Source organism: Scleropages formosus, chromosome 23 (genome assembly GCF_900964775.1).
Source record: "Scleropages formosus chromosome 23, fSclFor1.1, whole genome shotgun sequence".
In the NCBI taxonomy this organism is placed as follows: Eukaryota; Metazoa; Chordata; class Actinopteri; order Osteoglossiformes; family Osteoglossidae; genus Scleropages; species Scleropages formosus.
Window position 1 is genome coordinate 1,847,489 of NC_041828.1, and position 12,139 is coordinate 1,859,627.

The 12,139-nt window shown below is 43.7% G+C and overlaps 1 protein-coding gene across 1 annotated transcript in view; it reads right to left on the minus strand.

The window, feature by feature from the left end:
• Positions 1 to 866: 866 nt before the first annotated feature.
• The window catches only part of kcnq4 (potassium voltage-gated channel subfamily Q member 4), a 43,093-nt gene continuing 31,820 nt past the window's right edge, over positions 867 to 12,139 (minus strand). Inside the window, exons 10-14 of the mRNA XM_018759932.1 lie at positions 8,898 to 9,124; positions 8,425 to 8,524; positions 4,609 to 4,740; positions 4,364 to 4,502; positions 867 to 4,100 (exon numbers count right to left, since the gene is read on the minus strand). Of these exons, the coding sequence (XP_018615448.1) occupies positions 3,897 to 4,100; positions 4,364 to 4,502; positions 4,609 to 4,740; positions 8,425 to 8,524; positions 8,898 to 9,124 (802 nt within the window). The 3' untranslated portion in view covers positions 867 to 3,896. The remainder of the gene's footprint in view (positions 4,101 to 4,363; positions 4,503 to 4,608; positions 4,741 to 8,424; positions 8,525 to 8,897; positions 9,125 to 12,139) is intronic.

Below are 12,139 nucleotides of genomic sequence, written 5' to 3' on the forward strand. Positions count from 1 at the left end.
AAGGAGGAAAGCTTTCCTGTGGTGCAGTGTAAACCGCTGTACTGCGCTGCGGGTATTTAACGTTTGCAACGTAGCGAGAGAGCGCCCCCTGGAGGGCAGGTGTCAGTGGCGGGCGGGCGGGCGGCCGATGGAGGTCTTTTCTAAGAAAAGCAGCGAGGTGTCCAGCAATAAGTGCTGTATAAGCAGTTCGTTTTGAAAATGAATTGAACTTTCAACAGCATAAAACGCAGCTATTCTATTGTTCCCTTCATTGACTTGATCCATTTTTCACTTTTTGATTAATAGCCGTATGAAAAAGAGGGACGAATGCAATATTTCTTGAAGCCGGTGTCCCGGTTACAGGAAAAGGACGCGGCGGAAAAGCGAGATGCGCCGCTTTGCACACTTTGCACACTTTGCACCTGAACGCTGCCCCTACTGGTCCCGTGCGAGCCGTGCACACTGGACCGGTGTCTCTGCTTGCTTTTCTCTGCTCTGGCGCTGTCCCTAAGAGGCAGACCCGTCCCGCCGCTCGGCGAGATCCCTGTCCGAGTGTCAGCGCTTCCTTCAACGGCCTCGTGTCGCTTTAGTGTTAAAAAGGTGGGAAAAAGCAAGAAAGAAAAACACGAGCAGTCCCGGACAAGAGTTCATCTTCAGAAAACTTTATTGAGACATAAATAAATTTAAGTTAATAAAGTGAGGTACTATAATATTATACCAAGTTGTTTTAAGGACATCATCTGTGCAAGTAGCCTTTCGCAATAAGGAACCCATCATTTCCTCACGTCTCATTGGAAGACCGTTTTTTATTTGACACTTTATTGCTTTACAGTCATTCTTAATTAGAATAGTTGTATGTTACAAGGCAAACACGCAAGGTAGTGAAATGGAATAAACACGTGAAGGCAGTTCATAGGACATGTCCTTTAAAAGGCTCAACGCATGCACAAGGCCAGACCATGCACAGCAGTGGTACGCGTGGTGCGCGTCGTGCGCGTGGTACACTCGACCGTAGGGTAATGCCCCATCGTCACTCTAACCGCCGTGGCAAGCCGGGCGATCTACTTGGCATGCTCAAGATGCGCGGTGGCTACGTACACCGTTCCGTTGCGGTACTAGCGCCCCTTAACGGCGTATACGGACAGTCTTCGCACGTTGAGGGCACGCGCAGTCGAACGTGGGACGGACCGACGTCGGTCGCAGGGTAGTTGACTGTTCCCGAACGCAACAGAGCTGTTTGCCAGGGAAGGCGGAGAAGGTCTCAAGCGAGAGCTCCTCAACGTGGCGCTGCGGAGGAGCTTGCCGCCAAAGTGTGGTAAATGAAGCGGGGTTTATCGGTTTAACATTCACGAGCTTAATCATCATAAGTATGATTAAGTAAGCATTCCCATTTCAATAACATTTAGTTAATAGCCTATAAAATAACGATTCTGGATTATGGCAGCATTCAGGGAAACAACGGAAGGCCTTAAAATGTCGCTAAACTACACACCAAGCTCATCTAAGGAGGGGGGCACAAAACAGAGCGGTAAAGTGCAGCGGAAGCCTGTCGAACCCCGGTGAACTGGGCTGAGAAAGGCACGACTTTACATGTTGTTTAAACAGCTGCTTCGTGTCCTACTGAAAAAAGGAGATGAAAGATGTGCTTCTCAAGATGTAAAAGCAAGCAATGATTTTGGCAAGAACTTTCACCCTGTTCTGTTGAAAGAGTGAAAAGAATACGGGAGAAAATAACGGATAATTGACACCACGGACAAGTTTCGAATAGGAACCATGTAAAATACAGCAGTGGGCTGAACTCACAAATTTGACAACATAACAGGACAGACAATTTCTGTCACAGATACCAGTCATTTCTTTTATACAAAACACTACTTTCACGACATTCCTGACAGATATCATTTATTTTCACCTATCCTTAAAATTTACTATGGCTTTTTATATTGGTATTAAAAAATAAAATCAAGAAAATACTGTCAAAGCACTTTCGTGTCATGTGTAGAACAATTAGCAGAAAAAGCAGATGATAAAAAAGTACTCAAGCTTTGTAGAACACCTGTGTGACTGACTGTGTGATGTTCACTGGTGTGTGTGGTGTGTTGTGCTGGATATGAGTATTCCAGTTCTGTCCAATAAATTGGTTGAAAAAAATGCCACTATGAGAAAATACTGAAGAATGAAATGTTTAAGCTTCTAAAACACACGGCCGAGATGCGATGCACATTTGCGCTCTGCACTGCAACGTGGACTCAAGCCACACTGTCTGTCTCAATGGGTTCAGCAGCTTGTCTTCCAAAGGTCCCCATGAAACTGCAAATAGGTTCAAGTTTGTCGGGTTTCAACAATCGATATTCAGCCAGCACTGCAGATTGTATCTGTGTGTACAAAGCAGGACCCAAAGCGATTTACCGTGTTGCTAATAATTCCGCGCAATTGAAGACAAGCATGTTTGTGCCACATGAGCCTTTAGATGATGCAGGGACAATGGTTGTGGGCTTCTGATGACCAAGTGTACCGTAACCACCACTCTAACCAGTGACTCGTCCCCTGAAGAGCATCAGCAGCACTGTCAGGTGGTAAAAGTCACTGGGGCCACAAAACACAAACATGTCCATTACTTATTATTTATCAGATCCCAAAAGACCGAATGCCATAAAGTGGGCTCATTTTGAAACAATGTCATCACTAAATCACTAATACTGCAGTGAGCAGCTGAAGATGCAACTGAAGAAAGACTTAATAGTGGGTAAGTTTCTTAAAAGAGACATATTTGTAGAGTAAAAATAAATACCGTAGTGGGTGATGATAAGCCATGTGTTTCCAACTGAAACCAGAATTGCACTTCATGTTATTGATAAAGACATCGCTTTCTGGTCATGTCAAGATTCTTTGCCATCAACACCAACAACCCTGTATACCAAATGTATGGGCTCACCTACACCTGGGCCATGTCTACGAGCAGCACGTATAACATCAGACTCGGTGGAGGGTTATAATTGCTTTCGTTCTTCTTTTTGCTGAGTGGGCTTCTCTGGTGTTACAGAAACCTGAGTATGGAGAGATTGTGGGGGAATCCCCAGTCTGGGCCATCAATGTTGGAGGATGGACCGAAAGACTGAGCTGAAGAGCAGCTACTTCAGTCCAGCTGCATGTCGAGGGCCCACATTCGTGAACATCTGTGCAGTGATGAGGGAGGCGATGAAAAGTAAAAAGCACATTCACTGGAAGCTCAGAGAATGTCAGATTTCAGAGCTGAAATCCAGACACAGCACCTCCCCCAACCCTTAAAAATATACTTGTAACTCCTCGGGATGTCTATAGATTATCACAAAAGAAGCAAAAAAACAAAACAAAAAAAAAATGAATCTCAAAAAACATATGATTAAAAACCGAAAACTGCAAAAACTGACAGCTCTGCACAGAGGGCGTGTCCTCTGTTGCTGCGACGTGTGTAACAGTGCTTGCATATCAGTAGTCAGGCATCTCTTTCCCCAGGGAGCGAGACATGCAGCGAGGAGTCCTTGCGCTGCCTCTGCCCAGGCACTGCCTGCTTGTGGACACAAGTCATAGCAGCAGCCTCTGGCTGTACAGTGACAGTTTCTCCTGGCAGCTTTGGCCTGCACAGGACCTTCACAGCAAGAGAAGAAGACAAGAGAGTAGCAAAGGAAAGGGAGATGGACGAGATGGAGGGACTGAAACAAAAAACTGGGAGAAGTGGTGAGGGAATATGCATGGCTTAGGTGCGTGCAAGGAAGAGAGAGGGGAAAAAAGCACAAGGTGTTGTTTGAGGTATAAGAAAAACAGAGAACAAAAATGTTAAGATTGGCATCTGCTGGGGGAAGAGAGACAAGGTAGGGGTGTAATGAAACTGAAGTGTGGAGCAAGAACCAAGGGTGACCACAATGGGCGCCTCCAACTCAGTCCATGTTGTTGCTCTCGGAGTGGGAGATGTTGAGGGTGTTGGTGGAGGGAGAAAGGTCCTGGTGGTCAGTGGGACTGTGGTAGTCAGAGGTGAGGTCAGGTTCCAGCAAGGAGGACAAGGTGACATGGGAGGAACCCTTCTTCAAGCACTGTGTGTAGAAGTTCAACAGCAGGTCCAGCTTGTTCTCGATTGACTGCACCTGTGGATTATGCAGCACTTTAGCACTCTTCATACCACTGGTTATACTAGAATCTAAACCTGCCTAGAGTGATGCCAGGATCTTAACTTCTTTGCTGAAAAAAATCTTGTGTTAAATTTAGAAAAGGAATGAAAAAATAGATCTCCGCCATGAGAACTGAACCTGTCACCTTGCAAGCCCAGATTACACTTTTCACTTTCACTTGATTATCTGAAAAATGCTGCAGCTGCTAACGATGCAGGATCAAACTGACTAAACCATACCTGCTTCTCCACTTTAGCAACACGGCCCATCATGCTAAGCTCATCCAGCGGATCCAGGTCTGGGTGAGTTTTTTCTCCCTTTTCACTTCGAACCTTCTTGTCAGTTTGAATGGCTCCACGCCCCACAATCTGATCCACTCTGTGAAGCAAACATGGGTGACAGGTGTTGTGAGTCTGTGTTGGGTCTCTTTGTTTTCCTGAATCCTATCTGTGTGTGTTTAAAGGGGCTAGGGCAGGGCTTCTACCTGCTTTGCAGACTCTTAATGCGGCCAAGCATGTCCAGATGTCCAGCAGAGTACTGTTCAATTACATCCTTCACATCATATGGCCGCAGGGTTTCCTTGAATTTCCGCTTGGCCACCAGGAATTTGAGGATCCTGCAACAAGGGACCACAGATGTTTATAGTTTTGAAAGATGGGCTGCTTTTCCAGAGCCCTGGGGCTGCTGAGGAACAACTCTGTTGCAATGAGTGTGATCCCCACAACAATTCGCCGAATGACTACAGCCATCGGGCTGTAACGAACCAGCACGGTTAGTAGACGTTGGTTTTCGTTTGTTAAAAGGGATACGTATACAGGTCAGTGGCCTTTAAAGGTCTTGGTAATCAATTAATTTGCCATACTAGTTAAATTATGATGTAGGCCTTTAATCACATTTCCGGTGACGTGAGGGAAACAGACTCCCGGTGCTGTGATTCCATGAACTTACAACACCAGGAAGGGTGCGTGCATTTTCGGCAGGGGGTGCCTTCCACTGCTCTGCTCTCTCCTGCAATTCATACGCTGATTCTCCTTTTATTTGCCCCCCGTATTGGCCCTTCCAGGCTTGCTGGTTCAGCAGGAAAAGGAACCACAAATGTCAAACAAAAAGCAAACGCAAAATAGCAGCACTTAACCTGTCATTCTCCGCCATGATGGATGTCTTCATAATGGCCCGTGGGCAGTTAGAGCTGAAGGGGGACTCTAATTTATTTTATTTCAACTGTTTTATGAGGAAACCCTATCTCTCACAAACAGAAGAGCAGGCAGTGAGATAAGAGTTTCTTAGACCTGTCCTCCTTGGTTTTTTAGCACTTCCTCAGGGTGTTCTGCTCACAGGCACTCAAACTTGGAAAGGAGGGTGTGCTCAAGCAGGTTGAACCCAACCAGCCATACTGCTGACCTATTAAGGATTTATGTATATTACGTATGTGCACCTACTCGTGCGATGAACATCGGTGCATAAAGTGGAAAGAAACAAACTAGGTTTACTTAAGAATCACAAGTCTGTAGCTATGTCTCTTTCTCCTAATGGAATGGACAAATTGTATTTTCTCTGAGATGTATGTCGCTTTGGAGAAAACCATCTGCTAAATGAATAAATGTATGTGCTTAGCAGACATCATCATACACAACAGTGTCATTTACGCATGGATTTTCTAACAATTCTATCAGGTTAAATTAACTTTGCTTTAGAGGTATAAGGGTCTACTTCAAAATTTACCATTAAAAATGTATTCAAAGTAAATAACGTTAACACTGCAGTCATACTATGTACCGCCGGAATATGTCCTTGACTGCATAGTAGCTCCTACAGCTGAAGGACAAAGAGTCCACATCTGGCATGGCAGCTTTCAGCACACACTAAAAAGTTGAACTCCACTTTTTCTTGATGAGTCCTACGTTTTTCTTTTTGCAAGTTTTTTTTTTTTTTGCAGATACCTGCATAATTTGGCCACGGTGGGCCTCAGGTGTGGGGGGGGGGGGGGGGGGTAAAAAGAGAAGAAAAGGGAAAAGAGAAGACCCCAAAAACCTAATTTATTTCTCATTTATAACCCCCCCAACACACACTCACAAAGGGCTTTCTGCAAAAAGTGCTGACAAGCAAAGGGCAAATGGTTATGTGCCCCAACACTACAGCACAGCTGTTCATATCCGTGGGCAAACCTCTATCTCCACGGACTTTTATCTGGTGCTGAAGCTGACCTCTTCCTACTGCACCCATTTCTAAGGATGGTCACAAGGTAACAGGGGCTACCTCAGCTAGACTTGGAAAAACTACTGTTATACCCCTGAGGGAAAAAAAGCCTTAAGATGCAATGGTGTTGGTACAGTCCCAGGTATATTTAGCCTAGATTTTGTGTGAAAATGCACATACTGTAGGTTGCCCCAAATAACTCTTGTTAAGGGCATAAATTCCTGAGTTGTACTTCAATTTGGAGAAAAACACTGGCCAAATGAATAAAAGTAAATGCAAACATATGCAGTTCAAAGAACTGAATGAGTGAGTGAAAGTCCTGTACTATTCAAGTTTGTGTTTTGGTAACACTTTGTGGTTATGAGCGAATGAAAATTCCCGTTAATAACTAGAGTGTTATTTTCTTCTAGGGGCTGAAGTCTTGTTCCTTCCCAGAGAAGATTAAGTGATACCTGCAGAGCCTCACTCAGTCTGTGTGGGTAAAGAGCTGAACACAGCCACTCACTTTGCTCTATTGTTTCCAGTCCCACACACCACATGCTCCACACATCTCAATGCGCTGCACTGATGAAATGTACGAGTGCATTCAAAGTGAAACGTCAGCACTTTGCCACTTGCTAATTTTACCTTTTATACAGAACATCCATCTTTGTTGAAGTACCTGCATAGTAAAAATGTGATATTTTTATAGTTTGCTAATGCGCCTTGTGGAGGCTGAACACCTGGCACACCCCACACAGCACTAGTCAGCCACGGCAGGCAGTATGGGAGTGCAGCTGGTCAAGTCTAACAGTAAACGCAGTATCACTTGCTGCCCACTTAGTCCAACAGTAATTACTTTGCCTACATCAAATGGTTGAGCTCACTGTGGATTAACTGTGAAAAGCACTCTTGCGCCTCACATCCTATATACAGTGACCTTCTTGATCTCCACAGGCCGCAGCCTAGGGTCTATAATTATTTGGGCATTTAAAAATACAGAGGCATCAGTACACTCATTTAATGTCTAATGCAGCTTCAAAAACCCAAGACTATATCTATGCAGAACATTTTTATAAAAGCTCCAATAAAGTATTTTGATATCACTGAAGAGACTGTAATATGCAAGTTAAGGGGATTGCGTTCCAGGAACAGTACGGGCCAAATCGGGATCTTGAAAGCACCTGTGTTCATGCTCAGCACAATTTGGAAGTCTTAATGAGTGTATGTATACATCGGCCTCTCTCCCTTCCGCCCTTTCCTCCTTTTCTCTTGTGCCCTTAACGCAATAACAATTTAAGGTAATTAAAGGCCTGTATACATTACCGAAGCTTTTGCAAAAGTATCGATTAAGATGCAAGGTCAAAAACCACCCATGCATCTTAATTATTAACAATAAGAAAAGAGAAGTGGCATTAATATAAAATAAAGTTTTACATTGTTAGGAGGTATACACTTAATGCTTACATAGATGCATTTCAGCCTCTCCAATTAGACATGTCATGGTGGCAAAAGTGTAGCAGGAAAGAAATGAAGTGGAGAAGGTTGTTCTCAGAGCTGGGTGGACACAGGTGGTGGGCAAGCATGCATTAAATTAAGCTTAGGGTCAATGGGTATTCCATTAGACAAAACAGAAATTTCGAGAAGGTATTATGTGTATGTTGAGAGTATGACACCTTGCCATTAAGAACGGTTCATGCTGACCAAACGCTGTTTAAAACCCCAGCCGGAGGGCCAAACATTGCGTAAAAGAGCAAAATTGTACCAACAGGCAAACCATTTTTCCGCAAACTCAGCATCCTTCCATCATACTCGTAGAAAAGCACACCTTACCTGACAAACTAAACAATAGCTGTCATTCAGAAACCAGCCCTCAGGTGCGTGGCACCGCTGAGGTGTGTTTTGTCCTTTCTACTACCACAAGATCATCTAAGAAGGCATCATCAAAGGTCCTGCTGCCACTCATTCCAGCACTGAGCAGCTGTGCAGCTACTACTTTTTGCTGAAATAGCTGAGCAGCGGATACAGTTGACCACACTGCCAGTTTGACATAGGGGCTATAACAAACATCAGACGCTTCAGACACCAGACAGGGTGAGCTTGGTCAGCCAGGCTTCATGCTCACCTAACAGCACGTATGAGAGTCTTCACAGCTGGGATCACTTCATCCATGGAGATCTCGGGGTATGGCTTATCCTCTGCGTAGTCCTCTGCTGTTCCTTCAACTATGGCAATAAAAAGAGAGGTGGAGGAGGGGGGTATGATGTCAATATGGACAAAAAGACAGATCATTTGACAAATCATCAACACACCATGAATCACTTTGCCCTTGCAGGTGGAAAGAGGTACTGTGTAATACAAGATGGTCCTGAACACTGTGAGAAATGCATACAGTACAGGTAGAGAGAATTGTATGTGGTGCAGATTGTAGCTGGTGCATTGTGCTGAGTAAGCAAGGCAGAAAGTAAGGACTGTAAATCATATTTTAAAAATAGTTTTGCACATGTGCGTTTTTTGGTGTAAAATTTAGAATGTGGAGTGCCTGTGTGTTGTGAAACACAGGCTACACACCGCATGAAATGCGTAGGATATAGTTACCATCTGTGGCGGGTCGAGCTTTGAGTCTTAGTGAAGTCCGGAAGCGCGTGCGATCATTGAAGCTCCAACTCTTCTGCACCTTCCCAGGGCTGGTGGCCTCAGGGATGTTTTCGGAACTGGGGGAGCGGCGCACCACACCGGGTGGTTGCGGAGAAGTCTTTGAGCGTGTTGCCTGGGTGGTCCGAGAGTTGTTCATCCTGATACGGTCCCGAAAGCCCATCTTCCCGCTACCACGAGAGACTGTAGAGTTAGCCCATGATCATGTTATCGCAGCCAGTATGCTGAGACACAGGAGCAGATGAGACAGGAAGGATTCTCTCATTTAAGTCACTGCCACTAAAACAAGTGAATCCTGTTCACTCTGCTGCATGTTTTCAGACTTTCGCAATTAGACGATAAAGTGCCAACTCATTTCAATTTATTCAAGCAATTAATTTTCCCACTTGTGACAAACAGAAAGAGAATCACTCCATCTTCATACCATCACTGTGTTTTCACAACGAATTTCTGTACCTTAGACATTCTATGGATTGACGCTTAAGTAAAGACAAGCACGCACACGCGCACACACACACACACACACACACACACACACACAATGTCAGATGGAAAAACAGAGATGGAGATATACAGGTTAGACAAAGGAGTAAAACATAGGTACATATTGATTCTTAAAGAGAATGAGAAAGTCTCAATCCCATCTGCCTCCTTGATTCTGTATGTAAGCAATTTCAAACACACCTACGCCCCCCAACACACACACACACACACACACACACACACACAGACACATATAATCCAGTCTCAAAGGTCCCTAGCTCTTGTTTAATTACAGACTGTTAATCAGTGACGCTTTGTCTCCACTATGGACTAACCACCCAGTGATCATCGTAAACACTCCAGCTTGTGAACAATGACTCTATCATGAAACGCTGCAGGTTCATCCGCTAATTCAGGGCTCCTCCATAAATCTGATTTTCTTCTTCATGAATTTTCTAGGAAAAACAAATGTGTTTTTCTAAAATGATTTTCATCACAGGATATTTGGCAATTACTGAGAAGCAAGAGATAAAAGTTAGTATAGTTGTAGTAACCAGGACCAGGTATTGCTATGGTTGAATAATGTAATAAAATTTCATGTATAGCACTGCTTGATTTCTTCAGATAAGGACTTCCTGATGTAAAGAGGCATCAATGAGACAGGGTCATAAAAGATTGGACTGTCTTTTATTGCAACAGGTTTGTTCTGTTAATATGAAAGCTGACCATTTTGGTCAGGTACAGTGGTGTTCCTGTGAACATTCCCCAGTGTTTCCAAATAAAGGAACTGATGCTGTTTGGGTAAGGACACCAAATAAGTAGGAAACTATAAATTGCCCTTCCCCAACCTACCTTTGCCAAAAAAATTCCTTATAACCCAAAATAGCAGCCTGTGGGGCTACCTGACATGCCATAACCATATCACAGCTTGCAAAAAAACGAATGTTGACCTGCGAAAAACATGTCCCAAAAGCATATTATAAATCCGCTCGAAAGAACTTAGCAAAAACTTTTTTCCATACCAGATTCACTTTAAAAAATTACTGCTGATGTGCATGCACAACTAATAACTATGTTGTTTACTTCCATAGTTCATGGTGATACACTCAGTGTTTGCATGGCCATTTAAATGAATATTTAAATAGCAGAGGGAGGATTAGCTGTGAGAGTGTTTCACTTTCATTGTGAAACACTCAGGGGCTATCTGAGGGAAGGGAAAGAGTTGAATTAGGCCTCTTGTGCAATGTAAAGGGCCAGTCTTGCATGCATTTAAACTCTTAGGGTACTGTGTGTAACCAGTTTTTTTTTAAACTTATCAAAACATGCATGATGCATTTCAGAGGATGTTTGGACAAAAGTCATAAGTAATCAAGCTGTAAGGAGTAAAAAAGCCATGCAGCAAGAGTAAAAAAGTTTTGACTTCCTCATGAATCAGAACTTCTTTTTGTAAGAGAAAAATGTGATGCCAGTAAAGAAAAGTTAGTTGGCCAAAAATACAGCTGTGGTCACAAGAAAGACAAGTAAAACTCATTTTTCATGAATGCAGTGGTGGCAGCAGAGCCAAAAATGACCCTGCATGTAAAGGATTTGTCTCAAACTCTTACACAATTCAGCAGAACTCAAAACTGTTGTGCTGCAGGCCAACCAATTTTACGTAAATATTTGAAAGCTTTGTCAAAAAAAAAACAAAAAACATGCACCTACATGCCTCACATAAAAAATTCAGGTAATTCATCACATCTTGCTAAATGTGAAATGCGTATTATTTCAAAGGTCAAATGTAGCAAATTCCATGACTGTCGGACAGAAAAGATTAATGCTTTCACAACGTTCATTTGTTCAAAATCAAAGGCAGCCATGAAGCGTGCAAAGCTGCCGTTGAGGTGTCAGGTACCAGTCAGGCATGTTACCTACTCCGACAAATAAACGCAAGCACAAGCTAGAAACTGGGACTCTAGTGAAACTCCATGAGGTTCAACGGCAGCAGAAGGTGCGGTGGAATGAAATGTAAATCACACACCAGGAGGTAGTTTCACAAGATTTCTGATCCAGAGCAGTCATCTATATGATTAAACAATCATACCATGGCACACCAAAAAAGATTTAGAAAGCGTTATCAAATCATCTTGGGGGAATGCTCTGGATCAAACATTTTTGAAACATCTGGAATACATAGCAAAGGACTCCCAGGGAGGGGGTGCGTGCCTAATGCTTTTTGCCGTGGATACCTCTGCTTGCGACCAGCGTGAATCCGGAAGAAACCTCGCTTTTTAGAAATGAGCTGACTGAGGAAACAGACAAGGTAAAAGAAGAAAGGGTAAGGGGGTGGAGCTTGGAGAAATATGGGATAAAAGGGTTTTTTTATTAACATGAAAGCAGTGCTGAAGGATGGAAATGAAGAGGTGGAAGTGGAGTTCACAGGGATGGAGGGAACTTAGAGAGTAAAGCGTAGGGGGTAGTGTGAGGACCGTGCGTGTGTCGTTATGCCTGTGGACTACAAGAGATGTTTTATACAGGTGACGCTGTGGACATGCAGCAACGGAAGTCTACAGTTCTGGCTTTGGAATAAGACACCAGCCCTACTTGCCCACTCACGACCACTGAGAAGCCTTTGAAAAACTTTCAAGAAAAGGGTTGCAGTTTTGGGTTACCTTCCTCTTGGAGACATAGGCATTCAGACTGATCCGTGATCATTATCATCT